Source organism: Coloeus monedula, assembly GCF_965178545.1.
Source record: "Coloeus monedula genome assembly, chromosome: 14".
NCBI lineage: Eukaryota > Metazoa > Chordata > Aves > Passeriformes > Corvidae > Coloeus > Coloeus monedula.
In genome coordinates, this window is record NC_138794.1 from 6,723,901 (window position 1) to 6,746,803 (window position 22,903).

At 42.8% G+C, this 22,903-nt stretch overlaps 1 protein-coding gene across 1 annotated transcript in view; it reads right to left on the reverse strand.

Annotated features, from left to right (window-relative positions):
- The window catches only part of AKAP13 (A-kinase anchoring protein 13), a 200,941-nt gene that overhangs the window by 132,343 nt on the left and 45,695 nt on the right, over positions 1 to 22,903 (reverse strand). Inside the window, exons 3-4 of the mRNA XM_082291019.1 lie at positions 20,204 to 20,300; positions 13,503 to 13,547 (exon numbers count right to left, since the gene is read on the reverse strand). Coding sequence (XP_082147145.1) covers positions 13,503 to 13,535 — 33 coding nt within the window. The 5' untranslated portion in view covers positions 13,536 to 13,547; positions 20,204 to 20,300. The remainder of the gene's footprint in view (positions 1 to 13,502; positions 13,548 to 20,203; positions 20,301 to 22,903) is intronic.

Below are 22,903 nucleotides of genomic sequence, written 5' to 3' on the forward strand. Positions count from 1 at the left end.
CAGCCAAATTCCTCCAACCCACATAGAAGACTTTCCAACAGCCCTATTGCATTCAGCCTCCAAAAACATTTTAATTGAAGTATATTTACCTTTATTCATTTAATATTGTCCAAAAAATGTCATCTGTTCAGTATCACTGCCACACAAGGTGGTTATTATAACCCTTCTTTTCATCCCAAATGGCTAGAAATGGGAGGCCAGCCTGCCAATATCCCTTTGGTGAAAGTACAGACAGATCAAAGCCATTCTCTGGAATGCTCCAACAAATAAGAATAATTTAATTTCAAAACTACTTTGGATCAACTAATATTTACTTGGCTTAAAGCCCATTGGAAATGAAAACATTCCATCTTGGTCCATTCATGAAAGAGGCCACTCTGTCCCTTGTTTGGATCTGAAAAATCCCTGGTCTCAAATGTAACGGGATGTAAAGAAGGTGGATGTGGCTCCTTCCTCTACACATATTCCCTTCTCTAAACTGAAGGGGGAGGGCAGGTCTGCCTCACCACGGGACAGGTGAACTGGAAAAGCCAAGCCTGACCTTAAGCCTTGAACTAAAAAACAACTCACAAAGGGATTTTAGAGTGGCCCATCTCTGAAGTTTTGGCTTAGTAAGGCAGCAGAAATACAATTATCTCTAAAAAGGCCCAAATGCTGTTATTAGAAGTAAACCCCAAAACTATCTAAACAAGGCACCTGTTTGTCAGGATAATTTGCTGGCATTAGCACAACTCCACCTTTTTAGGTATCAGTTTTTCCAACACTGCAAGTAAATGCATGTGGATTGTGCCTAGGCAAAGCACAAACAACTCTGAGCAAGCCTGTTAAAATGGACTATTTACCTTCAAAGGCTTTTCTTTTTTAATAGATGACCTCAGCAATATTTGGAAGTGACAATGAAGTGAATAAAATCTTTAAGCTCAAAAGAATTAAGACCACTTATGTTATCACCTCAAAAACACTATCCACCTTCCAAAAGGAAATAATTGTTTTATGCATCCAAAGACATATTTCTTTTCCACTTGTGGCTCTGGAAATATGTCTGGTTTGGGGGAATTGGTCATCATTTGGGACCATGAAAACAGCCCTGGCAAATGCAGAATTCTAGACTTCAAGATGAAAACCATGAGTTTAATCAGCAGTAGGGAGGGTTCCCCAAGGGATATCAGCTCCACCAGAAACAGGTACACTTGTCAACAACAGACTGAAAAAGGAAAAAAATATTCTTAACATGCTGGCTAACAAATGCTCACATTTCTGAAAACAAACAAGAAATTAAAAAAAAAAAAAAACCAAAAAAAAACCACAAAAAAAGGCAAGCTGTATTTTTTGCATCTGAAACATGTGATTTCTAAGCTGGTTTCCCCATGGCTCATACTGGGAATTTTAAAGAACATTTTAAGCTATTAACCACCCACTCTGACCTCCACACACAGAATCCAAAAATACTTATGAAAATGAAATGTGCATTAGATGGCAATACTGCAGCACTCAAGTGATACTTTAACATTCTGCTTTTAATGAGAAAACACCAACAACCAGTAATCATTAATTTGTTCTACCCAGAAAAGCAAAATGCACAAATTGCTGCTGACCATTGACAGCAAACTGTGGCTGTCTTCTCGTGCAGCAAAAACCTACTGCATGGGTTAGAGCTTCACATGAAGGTAAGGAACCTTCCACCCACTGTTTCCTTCTAAGAGTTGTAGATTTTGGGGCTGTGATGCCTTATTAAAGAGGCTGGATTACATGAGTAAATGTAACCTGCCCCTGTAACAAGTTTTGTTTTGTTTCCTCTATTCATAACATGAATCAGGCCCTTGTTGAGTCACTGCTTTATTGCATTTTTTGCTTCTTCCCCTTTGGGAAGCCCTAAACAGCTCCCAGGAGAGCTTCACTGTACCCAGCACAGCCCAAAATCACAGCTGGGGTTTCTTCCTCCTCCTCCTCCTTCAGTTCAGGCTCATTGGCACCTTTATTTATTCATTTTTAGATGGAGTTGGACTTGCTGTTACCCCAGCTACTGCTTGACACAGAGTAGACAGGATCAGGCTGTAATTCCAGCATGAGGCAAGTCCTTTCACATCCCTGTGCTTTGAGTTTTCCCATCAATGAAATGGGAATTGTGGCTCAAACACACCAAGTACTTTTCATCCAAATGGCTTTTAAAAGAACAGCTGGCTTTTCAATCACCTGACATTTTCTTTGGAAAGTGTGCAGCACTGACAATAATGAAGTTAGACAAAATCAAAGGGAAAGTTGAGACCATTCCACCTCAAACTGAGAATTGCAGAGGAGTTTGAAAGCAGCTGGAGCATGGAAAAGGCAACTGGAAGGCACCTTTATAAAACGTAACAGAACTCATCAATTAAGGAAAAAAGGACAATATAATTGTTTAGATGCTCGTTGATCCATTACTATCTACCTCTGGCAGTACACAACAAGATCAGCAACTAAACTTTTGCTCCCAGACAGTTCCCATATTTCAGCTGAGTACCCTGGAAGATCCCTCCCATCTAAGGTTACTTTGGGTTGGTGCAAACTTGTGCTTAAGCCCCCAGAGAACGACATCTGGAAAGGACACATGGACATGTCCATGCAGAACAAAACCAGGCGCAGCCACACAGGCTCCTGACTGCAAAAGGAAGTGGGGGTTTGGGCAACTATTTTTAGAGCAAACATGACAGTGCTCTCATCTCCTGGAATAACCCTTTTGATTGAGAAAGGCTTAGATCCCAGTTTTTCCAGGTCTGAGTAAGTCTTCCAGCCAGTCAGCTGTGACACAGCACTATCACTGCTGGCTCAGAAAACCACAGGATGCTCTTCTTCCATGGCAAGAAAATAACCTATATCCAGCAAACTCTTCCAGGTTGCTATTCCCAGGTTAACAGATGAACAGCTCACCCTTGAGGGGCAGAATCTGGGCATGGGTCCTACCTCCAAAACATCCAGCTGAGTCCCCTTCCATCTCTGCCCTGGCACGGGGTGAGTTTGTCAGTGGATCCCAGTGCTGCAGCCTGAAACATCCACCCCCTTTCCCAGATGTGACCATTTAGCCTGCAAGCTCCCAGCACATGGATAGAAAAGGAATGGACCATGGGAAGAGGTCAGAGGTATCTGGTACAGTGAGATAACAGCAATCATTACAGACATCCTCAATTTCACCACTATGGATTGACTGAGAGGAGCACTTAGTGGGGGGGGAAAAAAAATCACATCAAACAGAGTTTATTCCACAGAACTCCAGGCCCCAGGAACAAAGGTAGGGCTGTGAAATCTGCCTGAACATGTGCAGCTCGAGAAATCCCTCCTCGCCTGGAGATATCCCCCATGATAAAGGCAGTGACCTGGGTCAGGAGCGTGGAGAAAGATGGATGTTGTTGGGGTGGAGTGTTGCAAACTCCTGCAGATAAAACCTTCAGGGAAAGACTCCAGAAATAAATAGAATGGCAAGCTGCCAAGTTTTGGGGCAGATTGTGTCCTTTTTCATAGTCAATGACTTCAAACTCCTTGATCTTAAAGCATGAAGCAGAGAAGTTTTCCTAATTAAAAAAAAAATCAACCCACCCACACAAAAGAAGAAAACAAGAATGACTCCTGCGGTTTAAATAAATAAATTAAAAAAAAAAAAAAATCGATCTCCAGACCTAACCTTATTTCCTTTTTAAATTAACAGCAGTACTACTATTTCTACCAGTGAAAGGTTTCAGGTTAACAGCACAGATACTGAGCACCTCTGTGATGAGAAACCCAGATTTTGCAAGGCACTCTCTCATTCTTTGGAAAATACAATCACAGACCATTCTGTCTTGCCCGCAGGCCACCAAAAGAGCAGAATGATGGCATGCATTTTTCTGCCAGCCCACAGAGCAAATCGAGGTGATACCTTCCATATTTCATTAACACTGCACTGAGCCAAGTCATCTCCTCTTCCAATGCTTGCCACAAAGCCATGACTGAAACACTGACACACAGACAAAATAACTTTTCTTCTCTCCACTACTTTCTTCCCTCAAAGGTGAAAAAGAATTTGGCCCAAAAACAAGATTAGCTTGGTACACTGATGGATAAAATGTTGACACAAGTAGGGATGCAGAGTCAAAATACCATTTATTCAAGACTCTTTGGGCAAAAAGAATTTGTGGGAAAACAAGGACATTTATGATAGATAGCCCTGAGCTGTTGCCTCCAGGTCCAAGCTGGCTCTCATGGATCCATCCTGAGTGTGACCTGTGCTAAAAAACATGTCATGAACACCCTCAACTTGCCTGTCTGCAGAGCCAACATTGTTAGGGCTGACTTATTAACACCATCTCACAGCCACAACCACGACCTCAGCCAGTCCAGGCGTCTACTTCTGCAGCAGGATTTGTTTGCAAAGAGATAAAAGGTTGAGGAGAGCAAGGGGTGGACTTCCTACTCTGAACCAGTGAGAGCAGCACAAACTCCTGTGAAAATGGGTATGCTTCAAGAAATCCTTTATTAGGGCCCCACATCCTTTGACAGAGCATGTCCCTGTCAGTCTCCAAATCAATCATCTCAAAGATGAGTCTTTACTGAGTGTCAAGATGCCATTATAACTATTACACACATATCAATCCATGCAGCTCAAAGGAGATCTCTACAGACTGCCAGCAGAAATCCATCAAAGCAACAGGATCTCATCAGTGCTGAAAGAGACACACGATTTATCTTCATGCAGAGATCTTCCTGACATGCCACTCTGCTACCCAGAGCCAGGCAGGTTATTAGATTGGGCTGCTAATAGCTCATTTAGCTGCATCCCTGCCTTAGCATGGGGCTCCACGTGCTCTGCAGCACTCGCTCGGAGCATGCACAGTGCATCAGCTCACAGACAGCCCTCACAAAACCAAACAGCCAAGGTCACTTCTGAAAATTTTTAGCACAAAGGAAAACATGATAAAATTAATAGTAAAATTAGCAGCAAAATCAAGGAGAAAAACAGGAAGGATAAGAAAAGTGCCATTCACCCTTTTGTATTAAATGTAAACATCCAGAGAAAAACTGCAATGGGAACTTCACTGTTTTGGTGAATTTGGCAGTATAGTAAAGAAAATAGTGATTTAATTTTCATTTATTCAGGCAGTTTAGTGTTAGCCAGGCTATCCACTTAAAGAACTGTGCACCTTCTGGCCTGTACTGTCTGAATGAGCAAGTAGTGACAGTAACCCCAAGCCCCTTTCACCACAAGCCCTGTACAGCTCTGGTACAGAGCTAGAGGAGGTGTGGAGGTACACAAAAGCAGTGCCACATTGGGGTTAACCTTTAAATCATGCAAGTCTCCATGCAATGTTGCAATAAACATGAAGACAAGGCAAAAGACAAGGGGAAACTCCTTTGCTGCAGAATGTCCTCTCCAGTACCATCCAGTTTCCACAACAAGTACTGATCTTATTTTTAGGCTTTTTTCTGAAATTCTGGAAACTATTTCAATCAGTTCCTAGAAAACACACCCAAATTGATGTGAATGTCCTGCTCTGGCCTCATCCTAAAACCTCTTCTGTTCTTCATTACACTTACGAGAACCAAACCAGGTAATTTTATAACCAGCTGCTTGAGTGATTGATAGTATTTCCTACTAATTGCCCATCTAGCAATAACAACAAAATTGCAGTGCTTAGGAGCAAGAGCAGGCAGTCTGAATGTGTGCAGTGACTAAGAGAAATCCAGCTACTCTCTTGGCACCAGAGAGATGGAGACAGTCACAATTCCTGGAAGATAAAGTACATATGATGACATATTATTAGAAGCAATCTCCTACCACTGGAGTATTTTCACAAATAGCCTTGAAGTGTCTTAAAGAAAACCAAAAAAAAAATCAGGTTTGAACACTAAGAGCCAAAAGCAGAAGAGAGCCGAAGGATGGCTTTTTCCTGGTACTTCAGCCTCCTCTACAGTACAGCAAAACCTTCGGAGACAGAGCTCAGTGTGTTCCAGAGCACTCATTTTCCTGCCAGATGCAAAATATCCTCGCCAGTCTTTAAATTTTTCACAGCTACAGTGCTTAGAGCTACTGCAATGACTGAGGCACTTTTTAAAGTGACATTTTTGCCATTAGAGAACAGAAACCATTATGAAGAAGCAACCCACCCAACAACTGCAGACAGGTGAAACTTTTCTAACGTTTAAAAGAAACACTTTGAAACATCAATACAAACACAGGCAACCCTGAAAATGTGTCCTGAGACAGAACTGCCACTTGATGGCACTGCACAGCATCGAGCTACAGTGATTCACAGTTATTTTCTACTTTAGCACGATATGGAATTGTTTTACTGAGCCAGGCAGAGGATGAGCACTTGCAGGGAGACTACATCTAGAACAGCCTTTGGAAGCAACGGGGAGCACTGCAGGCTGAGTGCAGGGGATTTGAGAGGCTGTGTGAAATTTTGGCTTCATGAAATCAACGTCTTCGTGAGCACAGCTCTCACATCAGCTGTGCTGTCAGAAGTGCCTCTAGCCGAACAAAATGACTGCCAGCACTTTGTAACAGGAAATACAGCAGGGACACGTACCCTGAGGAATGACATGGGAAACGTGTTTGGTCATTCTAAAGGTAACGTAAGAATATTTCTCGATTCTCTGCAAGAATACATCCATCCCACAGTGGAAAAAGTAGTTGTAGAGTATTTTCATTCTCTTAAACCCAAGTGCAGATCACCATTGCTTATTCCTCCTGACAGGAGAGGAGGCAACGCTGTCAGTGATGCTGGGGATGGGACACCATCTCTTAGTGTCTGTCCAGGCACTCCCTGCTCACCAGCTACCACAAGAAATCATGAATCCCAAACGCTGAGCCCAATACATGTACATTATTTCACCCGATTTTAATGTAACTCTTAGTGTGATAACATAAGGATTCCTTCTGCAGTTTCAGAAAACAGGAGGAAGCAATCTAACAGCTTCCCAAAAGCAGATCATTGTCTGTGCTTTCCCACCCCTACCAGCTGTACCAGCTCTGGCATCTTCTGCAAGTCATATTAAAGTTCACACATAATGCTGCAAAGTAGTGGCGAGTTAAGGGCAGAATTTCAGAGAAGTGCTCCAGACTTCAAGCCAGACTGTTTATTGTTTACCAGCACTTTCACACCCACAAAACAGGATCACAGAAGAAAAGTTCAAATAGATAATGAAAGGAGGATGGCTTTGAACCCAAATCCAGCACTTTTAGTTTCAGACAATATGGAAGAGGGGTTGAGGAAAGGCACCTGAGCTGCAATTTAAGCAACAGCTTATCCTGGAGGAAGATGCTGCTGATGGTCTGGCAGCCTCGTCCAACTTCTCCAAGCAAAGTTGCCTTCAGTAAATGTGGAAAAGTGACCGTTTCACAAACAGCTCTATGCTAACATCACACAGACCTCATGAGCTAGAAAATGCCTCTATTAAGAGGAGCAAGCCAAGCAACCAGCCTCATAATAACCAGACTGCAAAAGTCTGCACTGAGGGTATGACAGAACCCAGAAGCAGCAGGGAGCTTGCCAGGGGATGGTGCTGAGCTCAGGTGGCAGCTGACAGACACCCATTTCCACAGAAGGGAGAGCATGATGTAGACTGGAGTTTGGGAAGTGGAGGATGAAAAGAATCTAAATCAAAGATGTGAGTGACAAAAACTTAAAAGATGAGGTCAAGCACAGTTTAGTGGGGAAAGTATTTTGCCTGGAGAATTAGCAGAGCCAGACAAGCTGTAATATGCTCCTCTCAAAAAAAAAAAAAAAAAAAAAATCAGTTTATTCAGGCACCCCAGCTGACTTTCTTAAAACGAACCAAGCAGCAGGTTCTTCCACAAGCAATGCAAGCAAATATTTTATTTGTAAAAGGTGTTTAGAGGCTTTCACTCATTCATTATTCAAAGACATCTTGAAGGTGGGGCAGAAAACTAGTTTGTCATTAAGAAAAAATCGAGTACCCAACAAATAAAAGACAAGAGGTTTATCACAACCTCTCACCATAGAGCTGAACTAAACATCAAGGCTGGCTGTCCTCTTGCCTAAGGACCTTGAGAGAAACAAAGACAGGGCTTCTGTACAGTCACTTTCGTGAGAAATTCCCACATCAAAAGTATGTATGGTATGTTCTACTTTTTCTGCTGGACTGACCTCAGATACTCAGGCATCTCAATGGCCTTTGTCACCATAGATGCCACTAAGCAAATAAACACTGCTTTAGTAGAAAAGTAACTTAACCACAGCTGCCAACCTCACGACAGCATCTTACTGTAGAACTATAAAGGTATTTAATTTTGTCCTTTTGTCCCCTTGGTAGAGATTTCTGAAGAACATTAATTGTCCAGCACACAACAGAGCACACACAAGTGACACCTGAGATGATTTCAGCCACCGTAAGAAGTTGGATGTGAGGCACACACAGGTACAAGACCTCACTGCACTCAGGGACACGGGGAGCCACAGCACTTGAGACAGACACTGCTGCCACAAGTCTCCAAATTCTGTATTGTGAATCTTTTTCTTCAATCCTTTAACATTAACTCAAAAGGTGGGGTGGGGGTGTTATTAAAACATGAACATCAGAGGGTATTACAATTGTTTTTCTCAGGAATACACAGTGCACTTCAGCAGGGCATCATTCTATATGAATATGTAAGTGGGGAGGAAAATATTACAAGCATCATCTTTTTCTTCAATTTCAGATTAAAGCAGGACACACTGGGAAATTTACAGGAGTAGTTCATTCATTAACAGAAGAGGACCTACCGTACCCAAACCCAGGTTATATTAAGAGAGGGTCAATGCATTCTTTCTGAGGCTTTTGAAGTTCATACTTCGTTAAGTTGCATGACGTTTTGCCTAGGAAGTGGGAGCTCTCATCTCTATCAAAAAGTCTCCTTGAGAAACTCTGCAGGTTACACAGCTCCTAAGTGGCAGTTTAGACAAGAGACTCCATCCACAGACCTGATTAAAGACCAAAGTCAATGGCAGCATTTTTATCAATTAAGTGTTTGCCCTCTCCTGCAATCACCAGTTATGACACATTTGGGTTTGTCACTCCAAGTAACATGGGCACACCTTAGACAAACCATGCAGAGGAGGAGTGCTGTGATTTAAAAGAAGTTTGTTCCTTTTAATCTAAAAGGAAAAAGGAAAAAAGTTTGCAGCAATACATCATGCTTCTCCAGCTGCTAATCTTTTCCATTTCACACCCACTGATCATTATCACCATGAAAAACCATTCCCGTCTTAAAGGCAGATCTAAGTTGTAACCTTGGTTGCAGTCAAGAGTAGATGAGCTTAATGTTTCCCAATGCACTCCCTGCATGTCACCCCAGCGCTTTTCCAAAACATTCATACTCAATACTGCTCTCAGGTCATTTTTTCTTAAAAAAACCCCAAACCAACATTGATTTCAGAGATGTAGGAGATGCGACTGGGTTACAAAAATGATCAATAATTCTACTAAGACCCCACAGCCAGCAGTGGCTGAAATCAGAAGCCATGCACATCACTTTTGAAGGGAGATTTTCAGGCACTCTATGCAGCTGAAGACATGACTTTGATCATTCCTCCAAGTGTGGTCAATATTTATTAAAGTTTGGGTAGAAATAAGGACACGGCTTGCAAGCCTTGATCCTTTTGTAATTAAATCTCCTGCTGAATAATCTGCTGAACTCTCAATTAATGATAATGTTTCTAAAAAAATCAACACTTCAAATTTGCAAAGCGCTCTCCCATAGATGCTGCAAACAGTGGAGTTGAATCTAACGTAAACAATTTCATCTATAAACAGAAAGTTAATGAATCACAATAAAAAGGTCACCTAATAATAAACCTCCATTGTTTAAAGCATTGTTAATCCTTTTTTTTTCCCTGCTCCTAGGTGATCTGGATAGCCCAATACATCAGTGACAAGAGCTAGGAAGTACCTTACAAAAAAAATTTTGACTTTTGGTGATAGGGAGCTACAACTTCTATAAAAAGATGATGACCAGTGAGGTCATTGCAAGCACTTAAGAAAAACAAACAAAACTGAAGTTCATTACTTCCCACCTCCCATTCTCCTGTTCCACCCCAGCCCTGCCAGCAAACAGAACAGCTTGGTCCTTCAGCTTTGAGACCCTGGGCTTGCAGAGCACAAGTCCCAGGCAGACCACAAATAAGGTTTGAAATACTGTCCTTCATCCACTACACTGTGCCCGATAAGAATTCTCTTATCAACAGGACAGCACTGAAATACAAGAGGGATGTGAGTAAAGTTAGTCTTGGATTTAATCCAGTGTCTGTACATCAATAAAGATGTTCCCAACTGCAGTCTGAGGCAGATAACCACAGGACTGCTAAGCCACATGGACTTTTTTTTGCAGCTGAAGAAATGAATACATCTTAAGGAAAGGGGTTTGAACATTTTTATTTCAAATTCACCCCACAACATTCAGGCACAGGCTCTGCTAAGTCCCACCACCCTTTCTAAATGCAATTCCATGCTGACAGTGGTAGGGGTGGGGGAGCTGCTTGCCCTCCAGCCCATGTGAGCAGCAGCATCGCGCTATCGCACCCGAGCTAAACTGGGGAACACTTCCCTGCCCTATCTCTCCTGGCACCAGCTCCTCTGCCCCATGACTGCACTGCTGTGAGCAGCTCCCAGCTCCGGGGCCAGGAGAGCTCCTTAAACAGCTCGTTAGTGGAGGTAACAACAGCTCTGGGTGACACATGTGATGGGGGACCTGGCTCCTGGGGGACAGGAGCCAGCTGTTTGCAGAGCAAAGGCTCAGCAGCTGTCCCAGCCCAAACCTGCAGCAATGCTGAGCTCCAGTTCCTGGCAACCTCATCAACAAGAGAACAATCAGGCAAGGCTTAAATTAGACACTGAATCACGAAAACACAATACTCATTATTATAGGATGTGTTTTCCAGCTTATTTCTTAATCTTCACACTTACAAGGGCCATTAGTCTCCAGGACCTCTCAGTGGTCACAAGCTCTGCAGAGGTGGGACAGATGATTTTTACAGAAGAGGTAAATAGAACTCCAAGCAGCCAAAAGAAAGTACCAAGAAGGATACAGCATGTGGTCTTCCTTCCTTTTATGCACACTGATTTGAATAATACAAGAATCTTCATCCCTCTATTGGTGTGTACGTGGAAGTACCATCTCTTCCATCACCCAAAAAAACTTTGGCCCCAAGTACCCTGGACACCTCAGGTTCCCAAACCCCTCTTCTTAATTACGAAGTGCTAATCTGGGCAACCTGGTAATTATCAGACAGTAAAAAATGATGTCTCCAGTTCAGTTCCTGGAAGCCAGTTAGAGAGATGGAGCGTATTTTATCCTTTCTCCTCCTAAAAGGAGTTCAGTAATGCTGCTGATGAAAACAACTATCTAATGGATCTCTCAGGATGAAACTCATGGCAGATTTAGTAAAATAACAAACAAAATTGCATAATCCTTACTCTAAGATATTAGCTTAAAAGAGGAAGAGTGGCAAGGATGCAGAGGTGTCAAAAACAAAAGGGTCAAGTGTGGGAGAAGCGTATTTTCCTGAGAGTAGACAAAGACAGGGGAATCCTCTGACGTGTCAGTATTGCCTGTTGTTTCCAGTCATTTAGAGAAATGGAATTCCTTATGGAGGAATTCACAGGATACTGTTCTCAGTTACCTGAAAACGAGATCTAGGAGCCTGTATGTGAAAAATGGAGTTGCCATCCCTTTGCAGGAGGAATGTGGTGAGGTTTGTTATTTGCCTCCCAACAGCCAGGCCACAAGACTGCTGTGTCTACCTTTAGAAAAATAAAAATACCAGGAAGATACCCCTTTTCTTTGTGTTCTGCTGGCACCTAACCACCCTCAGATGAGCTGTCAATTAGCAATACATGGAAAACAAAACTGATCTGAAAATGTACAAAGCATTTAGACTGAGAGCAAACAGAAAGAAAAAAAATCTTGACCTTTCAAATTTCCTTAAGCTACCACAATTTGTTTGTTTTGAAAGGGAGCTGATTTGTGTAGACCTGGCCAGGGGAGGGGGAGAGAAAAGGGAGTCACTGATGTATTAATAATGTAACTCATTTGCATTGCAAAGAAACACTATACTGAGTGCCATATAATCATTATTTTACACCAGGCTACATTTGACCTCAGCCCAGTTCTCTATCACGTGGGGATGAGGACTTCTAAGTGTGCCACTTCAGTATTACGTATTCAATAAAACTCCACACAAAACAGTGGGAAAACAAACTAATTCAGTAGATAAGACTGAGAAAACAAAGACTCCAGATTAGCTAAGTCACACACTGTTCAAATGACATAAGGATAATTTTATTCTGCATTCCATCATTCATGTGTTTCTACTGTAGCAATTCCATCATGTATTTGCACAGAAGTTCCATTCTCTCTTAATGTGTCCTAAGTTTAAATTAAGTTTCTTCAAAGTCAATGTACATTCAGTAGGCTTGAAATTTAACAAAATTCAGGCATAAATTGGTTTCAAAATTCAGGATATGCTGTACTCCTAGAAAGCTACTCTCACAAAATCAGGTCACACTATGTAGTGTTTTAATCTTGCTTCAAACACAGACTTAGGACAGTGAGTACAGAATAAATTCCAATGCAAACTTCTAGTTGGTAATTAAAGGTAGGCAAAAATTTAAAGCCTCCATGGCATTAAAGGTCAATATGATCCATTATTTACAACATGCAACACTCTCCAAGATACAGGTCTATCACCAGTCCTGAATGTTTCTCCTTCCTTCCCCTTAAAAGCCACATTTGCAAGCAATTTTCCCTTCCAATTTTCCATCCTCACATCCAGCTCTGCCCTCTTTGGCGAGGTCTGTGGGCAGGACCGTGAGCTCAGCCTGCTCGGAGCATGGCAAGGCAATGTGGAAAGCAAACAGTTACAAACCTGGCTGGCAGCTTTGGCACAGATTTAACACACACACACACACCCCCGCACATCCAGGTCTAATTTGACAGTCCCCATGTTCTGCAACAAAGCTGCTATTCAAGAGCCAGGGGAAGCTTGTTCCTTATTAATGGAGCCGTGGAGGTTACGAGCTTTGAGAGGCTGACGTAAACCATCTCCCGCTGCAGCCGAGCCCTTCGCTGCCTCCAGGTCCTCCCTGCCACGTTTAAAACTCCAAACACAAAAATATTATCGCAGTGGGCAAGCCCTGCACACTGGAATGCCCTGTTTTCCACACAAGCTATTTCTTCTCACCACCTCTCAACGCATCAAGTCACACGAGCGCAGCCACGCACTCCAGCACGCTTCGGGGAGGAAAAATAAAAGTGAGGGATACCTGCACACAGACAGCTTTATGTGCCTCAAAACTCACTTAAAACAGTCTGCTGGAAAGCCAGAGGAGCTCTGTGACTTACCTGAGAGCACTACAACTGAGCATTTGCAATTGAATTAATACAAATAAACTCCTTAGGGAGCAAGGAGAAAAGCAGCAGCATCTCCAAAAAGCTGAAGGGAAGTGTTTTGTGTGAATAGTATGAGAGGCAAAAAAGTGTTTTAATTTGTACTCACATACAACGGGGCTTGCTGTGGATTAAGTTTCATGACCTCAGAACACTGAAAAAAAAAAAAAGAAAAAGCAAGTTTAAGTTATTTTTCATAAAATTTTAGGTACTTCTTTTTAAGTTGCTTTAGCACCCACACATTCCTTTTTTCAACAATCACTTTTTCTCTTCCCCTTTATGTCCATCTCAGTTCATCTTTCCTCCTAGCAATCCTCACTTCATTATCTGCTTTTTATAACAATTATCAATCCTTAATTGAAATCCTTCCACCAATTCCCCACTCCCCCATGAAAAATCATTTACAAACATTTGTACTTCTCTCTGCTGCTCAAGAAATCCAACTACTACCTTGTCCAAGGTAATTTGGCGTCATTTTTTACCCCTTTTGCTGGGTTATTTGTTAAAGAAAACATTTCAAAACTATATAGAAAACAATCAAAATTGCTCTGAAGGAAAAACTGCCAGAATATATGATGCTCATGGTTCTGCACTAGCATTTTTCATAATCAAAATCTACCATTAGTCATTCTGCAAAAGCCGTTTTAGTCAATAATCTTTCCTCTTTCAGGTCTGTCCCTGGAATTTCTCTATAACCTGGTGAAAGTTTCTTATACTGAGCTTTGAATCAGTTGAACCAGAATTTCTCTCGCATTAGTTCCTCCATTCCAGCAGAAAATATTCACTCTAAACAAAAGCTCTAAGTTTTCATTTAATGTGTGTATTAAGAGATCCAGGATCCTAAGATGAAGGAATGCAAAACAATTAAAAATGGAATTTCTGCTGTTACTCATGTCTGCAGAACTGGTAATGCTCTGCAAATACTTCAAGCCCTTTTTAAAATAGATGAAATACCACTCTGCTTTTCACACAAAAAACGCAGGATCCTGTTCATACTTTTTTCCTTTCCAAATCCCACAGTTTGCCTTGAGTGAGACAGAAATTAAACCACAGCCTAAGTTCTCTTAGCTGATTCCAGCTATCCTTGCTCCCTCACATGCTCTCCTTATTTTACAAAATGTTTTTGTGCCAGTTGCTTTAAAATACCAGAGCGACCTGCCAAGCTTGTGCATCAAAACAGCCCCTCTGCAAAAGGTCCTCTGAGGCAGCCAGTGGACTGACAAGTATTTTTCAAGCGTTTTAAATCTAATCCAATTCATACCTATTTTCAGCCTTGAGATTCCCCTTTGTAAAAGAACACCTCAAAATGGTTATGCCTGACAGTTTTCACTGTATTTCCAGCTCTTACAAAGACTCACTTACTCAAAAAAAGAGAGGATTAGTAGCACTAGCTGCCATTTGGGCAGGTGAGCTCCAAGAACAGCTCTACAAATAATCCTCACTTGTGTCCTACACAACATGCTCCTGGCAATGCCAGTCCTACTGAGAGCTCAAAAAGAAAAGAGAAAATAGAAACAAAACCAAAAAATGCACAAACCCTGCCGATCACCCTCATGACCTACCTGAGCCTCTCTGTCCTGTTCTAAACCTGGGTATCCTGAACAGGAGCACAAAAACATTACCCTGACAAGAGCATTTATTGTATCTTATGGAAATCAAACCGTGCTTGAAAAAAACCCCAACCTTTTAAGCTCACTTCACACACAGATTTTTAGGATTTCTCATTGCTATAGACCAATTCCCTGTGAATTCAAACCCATGACAGTTTTTGTTGGGGTTTTTTCGGGAAGAGAAGTGCACAGCACCAGCGAAATAAGGCGACACTGCTGAACACTTGGTCTTGTCAAAAAATCATAGGAATACTTCCTGCAGGAAGATTTTTTCCCCCCTCTTATCTTACTAGATGGCCCTTACATCAGTCACTTAAAGTGATTCCTTGGTTCATAATGCATATGTCATTCCAATTTTTCTAGGACGCAAACTTAGTTTGCAAGGAGCCAGGCAGGTTTTGAAGATATTTTATTTCATCTTGTTAGGAAGTTCTTTGGCAAAAAAATAGCAGAAAATCTGAGTGACAGATAAGCCTGAACGACTACTCTGCATCAGCAAAGGACTAATTTAGGTTTCTACACAAGTGGATTTCTCCAACCAATGGCCAGGCAGGGAGCAGCCCCTGAAAAAATTTAAAAACCTTTAATCCAGTAAGAAGAGGAAAAACAAAAGGCAGATCATGCTGGTCATAACCAAACCAAGATTCATAGGGACCCTAATATAGTCAGTAAGTTGGACTACTTCAAGTTTAAAAATGAGGAGGGAAAAAAAAAACACAAACAACAAAACAAGAGACAAGAGGCTAAACTTTGTTTTCTCCTACTACTGGAGGAGCACAGTTTCCAAGCCAATGGCTGCTCTGAGCCCCGGAGAGCCATTCCTACATTTTTGGGCAGGAAGAACTCGCTGTATCAGATACAGAAGAATGCAGTGAGAACAACTGGCCCTCCTGTGAGACCTGGACTGCACATGAACTGCCCAGACAGCCAAATGCACAAGAACAGGTAAATACAAACCCCCCTCCCCTGCCCAGCGCCCACCCGGCACGGGAAGCCTCGTGGCAGCACACAATGCGGCACAGGGCAAAACCCGCACTGGCCTCTGCCCGCAGTACGGAATGGATTCCGGAGAAAACCCGGACTGGCCTTTGCCCGGAGTACGGAATGGATTCCGGAGAAAACCCGGACTGGCCTTTCCCCGGAATACCGAATGGATTCTCGGGAAAACCCGGACTGGCCTTTCCCCGGAATACCGAATGGATTCTCGGGAAAACCCGGACTGGCCTTTCCCCGGAATACCGAATGGATTCTCGGGAAAACCCGGACTGGCCTTTCCCCGGAATACCGAATGGATTCTCGGGAAAACCCGGACTGGCCTTTCCCCGGAATACCGAATGGATTCTCGGGAAAACCCGGACTGGCCTTTCCCCGGATTACCGAATGGATTCTCGGGAAAACCCGGACTGGATTTTTCCCGGAGTACTGAATGGATTATAAGGAAAACCCGCACTGGCCTTTACCCGGAGTACGGAACGGATTCCGGAGAAAACCCGGACTGGCCTTTCCCCAGAGTATGGAATGGATTCTATGGAAAACCCGGACTGGATTTTTCCCAGAGTACTGAATGGATTCTCAGGAAAACCCGGGCTGGATTTTTCCCGGAGTACTGAATGGATTATAAGGAAAACCCGGACTGGATTTCTTTTTGGAGTACTCAATGGATTCTAAGAAAAACCCGGGCTGGATTTTTCCCGGAGTACTGAATGGATTCTAAGGAAAACCCGGACTGAATTTTTCCCAGAGTACGGAATGGATTCTCAGGAAAACCCGGACTAATGCCGCGTAATGATGGTTTCAGTAAAAGAAACAACATCCCCAAGCCCTGGAGCTGAGCAGTTAAGACCCTGCTTCTCTCTGTGCTTCCCAAACCACAGCACTTGTACTGGATTCCCAAAAACACAGGCTTGCAGTAGAAAACAACCCAAGACACCCAAAGCAACATGCACAGATATTAAAATATTAAATATTTCCTACCATTTACAAACCCACTGCATATTTTAAAAAAAGGCATGCACCAACCTTAATTCAACAGAGAGTTCTAGCCACAGGTTGGAAAAAAATGGCATCAAGACCAAGATGCAAGATATGTTTCCACTTGCATTTTGGTCTAAGTAGCTTCAGTGCCCAACATTTTAATGTGCTTTTCTTCTCTGAAGAATACATCAGAATCACTTTTCCATTTAGCCTCTGTTTTGCAAATGCTGCCACTGTGGCCCCAGGCACCACAGACTTACTCAGGAAAAGGCTCACTTACACTTTACTCCAGAAGAGGAAAATTTCATCAGAAACTTATTGACCTACGTTACAATGCAAGATGCAACCAACAGTATGCATTCTCTTATCATCTTCACAAGCTGTTAAAGTGGGTGGGGCACTGCTCGTTATCTCCTCCCATGACTCATCCTTGATAACTCCCTCCAGGTGTTATCTCTGTTATCTTTGTGGGCAATCAAGGAGCCACCACGTGACTCATAGAATTACATCAGCCCATTGTGAGATGCTCCACCCAGGGGGAGGAGCCAAGTGTTCCCACCTGGATCTAATCTGGGGTTTGGAACAGCACAAGCAGCCCTTACTGGATTCCCAGAGGACAAGAGCTACCACTGGACCTTCAGGTGAAGGCCAGACCCTTCAACAGGACTGCTTCATCTGGACTGCTACCACCACCCTGACTAACAGGGTGTCAGGTTGTATCCTGACTCTGTCACTGTTCTTGCACTATTACATTTATTTTAATTTTCCTATTAAATTATAACTCTGACTTGCAATCTCCCACTGGTTTGTTTTCAAACTAGTACACTTAGGTTTCCTACACGAGTACCTGTGCTAACCTCACTCACTGTGGCACAGCCTGACCACATCTCACACTGCAAAATTACAAATTGTTTCTTTGTAATTGCTCCTCTTTCAACTCACAAAACTACGGGAAAAATGTTCTTCTCTAAACATATACTTTAGGCAGTGAGGGAGAGAACATGCTCATTTTGCTGAAACATCCTTTCTGAGGCACAACAGGCTCAAAAAATGTACATCATTCACGCAGCAGTTGCAACGATGGAGTCACTTGGTGCGGTATTCCCAGCGAGAAAAACAAGAGCTCTGTTCCCAGGACACTGTATTTCCACTGCATCCAGGGAATATCCCAGAGGAAGTAAAACCCCAAGCAACAGAAAATATTACATCCCTAGCCCAGAAAAGAGAGAACATGTATTCAAGCCACATTTTTAAATAAATTAAAGCATCAAATAGTGAAAATCCAAGTAAGCACGGTTTGTGCCCAGTTCCACTACCGCACCTTTTGCACCTGAGCCTTTCTGCAGCTCGCTCATACGCAAAACCCCACATTTTGCAGACACCCGAAATTGTTTCTTTCCACTGCCTTTACAAAGTGGCCTTTCAGGCTGGTCCCTCAGGAATAGAACGGGTTAAGTGCTCACAGGTCCCAGCCTCCCCAGTAAATCATTTATTACCCCAGCTCGAGGACAAGGAGCTCTGCAGAAGCGAGAGCCCACGCTGTGCAGCTGTTCCCAGCCAGGCAACTCTCCACAATTATGTTATAACACAGGATTAAGCTCGGGGAGTGGAAATCCGTCCCTTCATTGCTGATGGCTTTTTTCTTTTTTTCAAGTTATGCAGCTATTTTAAATGTTACAGAGCTCATTAACATGAAGTTCATTAAGTAGTAACCACTTTATGAATGAAATGGTTGCCACTATAAGCACAATTATGGAAATACTAGACCAGCAGGCAGAAAAAGGAAAGGGTATGAGAATGCTGCTCCTGAACTCCAAATTAGCCCTTCTTTTTTTCCCAGATCCTTCAGAGGAGGCACACCCAGAAATCAGATGTCAGGCAGAGGCTGGTTCCCAGGCAGGTCTTCAGGTGAGAAGCGCTTGCTGCCTGTGCTAGACTGCCCCAGAAATTTCGCTGCTGTGGCTGTGTGCAAAAAGTCATCCCCCTTGGTCACCCCAGAAAGGGTCTGGCATGTTCCTCAGCAGTGAGCACTGCTTGCTGCAACTCACCATGCTCCCAAAATTAGCAGAAAGTTAAGAAACACTATGACAAATCAAGCCACATACTGCATCTGTGCAGCTGGTGTCGTGCATTCCTCCTTTAAACACGATGAACTTGGAGGCCAGCTCTCAGCAAGCTGCTTACTCATTCCTGATAAAGCAGGTTCCATTCATAATCTTGCCAAGGACTTCATTTCTTTCTCAAGGTCTGAAAATAGGTATAATTCCCCTACTCAACTACACTGAAAAAAGGAAAACCCAAATAAATTACAATAACATACTTGTCTCTCTACAAGTAACAACAGTTTATGATTAATCCACCCAGCTGTTGCCACAGCTCAGTAACACCAAATGATTTGGACTCAGTCTTGTTAAAGTCCTGGTCTTGTAGGCAAAACCATGGAAAATATGAGGCACTGCAGAAGGTAAACAGGTTAGGGACAGTGGGAAGAGAAAAGAGGCAGCTTGCCATGGTTTTCCTCCCTCCCCCCCTTGACAGAGCTCACACATGGCAAGCACCCATTTCCAGGCAAGACTCTGGCAGTTTCTTTGCTTCAGGCTAACAGTTTTTACACACTCGAGCCTTTTTGGAGAGAAAGGGTGTAACTCCATGAGTCAAAACAGCTCCTGTCAGTATTGCAATAACCATATACTCGCTTTTAGGTCAGATCCATCCTGTGATCTGGTTCACCACACCAAGAAACTGGTGTTAGCTGAAAAACAAACCCAGAAGCCTCAGCAACACGACTGCTCCGGGGCAGACAGACCGACAGCCGTTGTGGTGACCGGGAGGCACCTCAGCTCTGATCCCGGCCAGCTCCTGTGGAAATCCTGGGGCTGTAACCATATGCCTACCCCAGGGACATGAAAGCTGTATCTTAAAATATTAGGGGAAAACAGCTGATGTTTTAAGTGTTAAGTGCTATTTTATACCATGGCATGTGGTTGATACAGGAGGCAACACCACATACCCCTTTTCTACTTCCACCACAAAGAGACTGTATTTTATGGCAAAATAACTTGCTGAATTTGTTTTTATCACTGTATTTGCTTTGCTATCAGCATCCCCTCCTCCTGTCAAGGCTAAGGCTGACAATCAGCTTGACAATGGGCAAACCCATTCTACCAAACCCCTCACCTCAATCTTCGTGTATACCTGAAAGAGCTGCCAAAACATTTAACCTTACTTTAACTGCATGAAGCAGTACAGGTGGCTCCAAGATGTTCTTCAGGTCGTTCCCACACCAAGCAGGGAGTAGTAGGGCAGGTCACGACACTCAGCTCCTGGAAGAAGGAAGAAGAAGGAGTCACCAGGTGCAAGGGTCAGCATGGCTGAGAGCAGTCCTAACACCCAAACTGGCACTGCAACACCTTCACCAAGGGGGATGGAAACCATCTTCTCCCTTGCTTCCCACAGCAGTCCCATGTGGTTCCAGGAGCACACACAGGACAATGGCCACATTATGGACAGGGCTATTTATAGACACACATGGGCATCTGGCACCACCTAAGAATAACTGTGCTGCTGAGTTGTATTTACTGCTGTCCTGCTATTTGGTTTATCCCCAAAGCTGATCTGCTGTCCATCACCATATTCCAAACAACTAAGCTGGCCTTAAGTCCTTTGCATCCATCAACACAGCCCCTCTCAGAGAGACTTCATCGAACTCTTTGTGGACTCCCTCACACCAAGGCGTTTTAACAGGAACAAAGGTAGATGATGGCAGATGATGACCAGCAGACGAAGCCCAAATCTACCAGGATGTCTCTGCCAAACCCTTCTGCATTGCCTGCACTTTTCCACAGGCTGACTTCCTGCTCTGAGGCAAAATCTGCTCAGCAGATTCATCTATAGGGATAGTCTCCAAAGCACACCTGGAAAGAGGAGCTAAAGTGAATCAAATGTTGAAAGGTGAAAAAGCCAAGGTTGGGCTATAGTTTATTAAATGCTGTGTGGGAGATTTTATTAGCTAAATCAAAGTTATCAAGGTATCTCAGGCCATCATTTGGTTACCACACCAGGAAAGGTTGTGGCTACACACACACACCACCGAACACAAGTGCAACAACCAACTGCCTCCTGTTGTTCTACCAGAGAGAGACTCTGCCCCTGCACTCTCCCTGTTGGGAAAACATCCATAATCTGGGAATCTCATAGCCTGAGCCAACCTGCAGACCTCAAAGTGCAATTACAAGCACAGAAGTAACAATGGCAAAACTAGTTACCAGCTGGGAAAACAATTGTACTGTGTGAATTAGCTGGAGAACGTACTGCACTGGAAGGTGAGGCACTGCACAACAAATCTCACTCCATCTACACAAGAACAGCATCACCTGAACATCTCAATGTCAATTTTACACAATGTTTTTTCTTAAGATTAACAGCTAAAAGTCTCTTTTATCCAATCTGATGAGAAATGGGCAGAGTATTTGCATGGTACTACAAGGTACTGTGTTTTACTACAAATATATACACTTAGACCAAACTGGAAGAACAGAAAAAATTTCATCCTCTAATTCCTCTTAAAGTATCAGGATTGTGTATGAATTCCTTCATTGCCATGTCACACATTTCTGAATTACACTCTTATGCCAAACTGCTGGAGCTGAAAGTGGAATTACCTGAAGTCTTAAACCCCAGTTAAGAGCACACAAACACTCTCTGGATTCATTAACCAGCAAAAACCACCCTCGCAGTCACAAACAAGCAGACTGGAACTTTCCTCTGGCATTTTTGTAGCATTACTTTCAGGACCTCAATTTACAAGATGGTTACTGTTTGATAAAGCAATGATTAGCTATTTGCCATCCTGTGTTGATCTCCAAGGAACAGCTCTTTCCAAGGCACATACAACAACAATACAGTTGTTTCATTCATTTATGAGACACTGGTAACTTGGCTTTTAATACCTTATTTGTATATTTTGGCAGAGAAAGCAGGGTTTGCTGCTATCCCTTTGAACCAACAAGGACTGTAGGTATGGCTAACACTGCTAGGGTAGATAGTGAGCATGCTGTGAATCACTGCAGGTTTTTCCTCATATCCACTAAGGAATGAGGGTGTGTGTATGGAAAGCTCACTTGGATGCTCAGGACCTGGAAAGTATTAGCAACTGGAGAAAATAAACTGGCCTAGCAACGAAAAACTAACATGGATCATAAAATACTTCCTCACAGTTTTTTGTCTGGTTTTATTCTGTGGGAATTTTAAGATTGCTAGACGAAGAGGCAAATAACATTAAAAAGTCCTGGATATATACTTTAATTCTGTATGTAAGGAGCCTGCACAATGAATAAGGTCGTCCACATTGAAGTATTAATAACCCAAAGACCTGATTCCTGCTTGCCATGAAACTGTTACAGGACAACTCCCGCATGCCTAAGCACACCCATTTCAGAAGGATTTCCCCATGGGGATTTCTCCTCCTCCTCCTTTACTGAGAAATCATTCCCAAGTGTAGATGAACACTGATATAGCTCCTGTTTTCTGACTCTTAGAAAGATGGGTTTAAAAATCATGTTTCATGGGTGAGCTCACACTGCTTTACAAATAAAAAACTACCCAGTATTATCACAAGAAGATAATAACATACAACAGCTTTATAAAAAGCAACTTGGTTTCTACACTGCTCTGCCAATATTTCAAACAACCTCTGGATAATTTCTTCCTAAAAGGGCCCATAGTCATGATATCACATTAGAATGTAAAGAAGAGTCCTTTTGACACTTGCCTTTACACAACCTGTTTTGCTTGTGTTTAATAAAAACAGGGGGGAAACCCCATCTCTTTTGCTAGGATGGGATTGTTTGATAACAGACTGTTCATGGTCTTGCTATCTCCACACTATCTCCACAGAGAGCTAAAGCAGAAATTACCCAGGCCACTG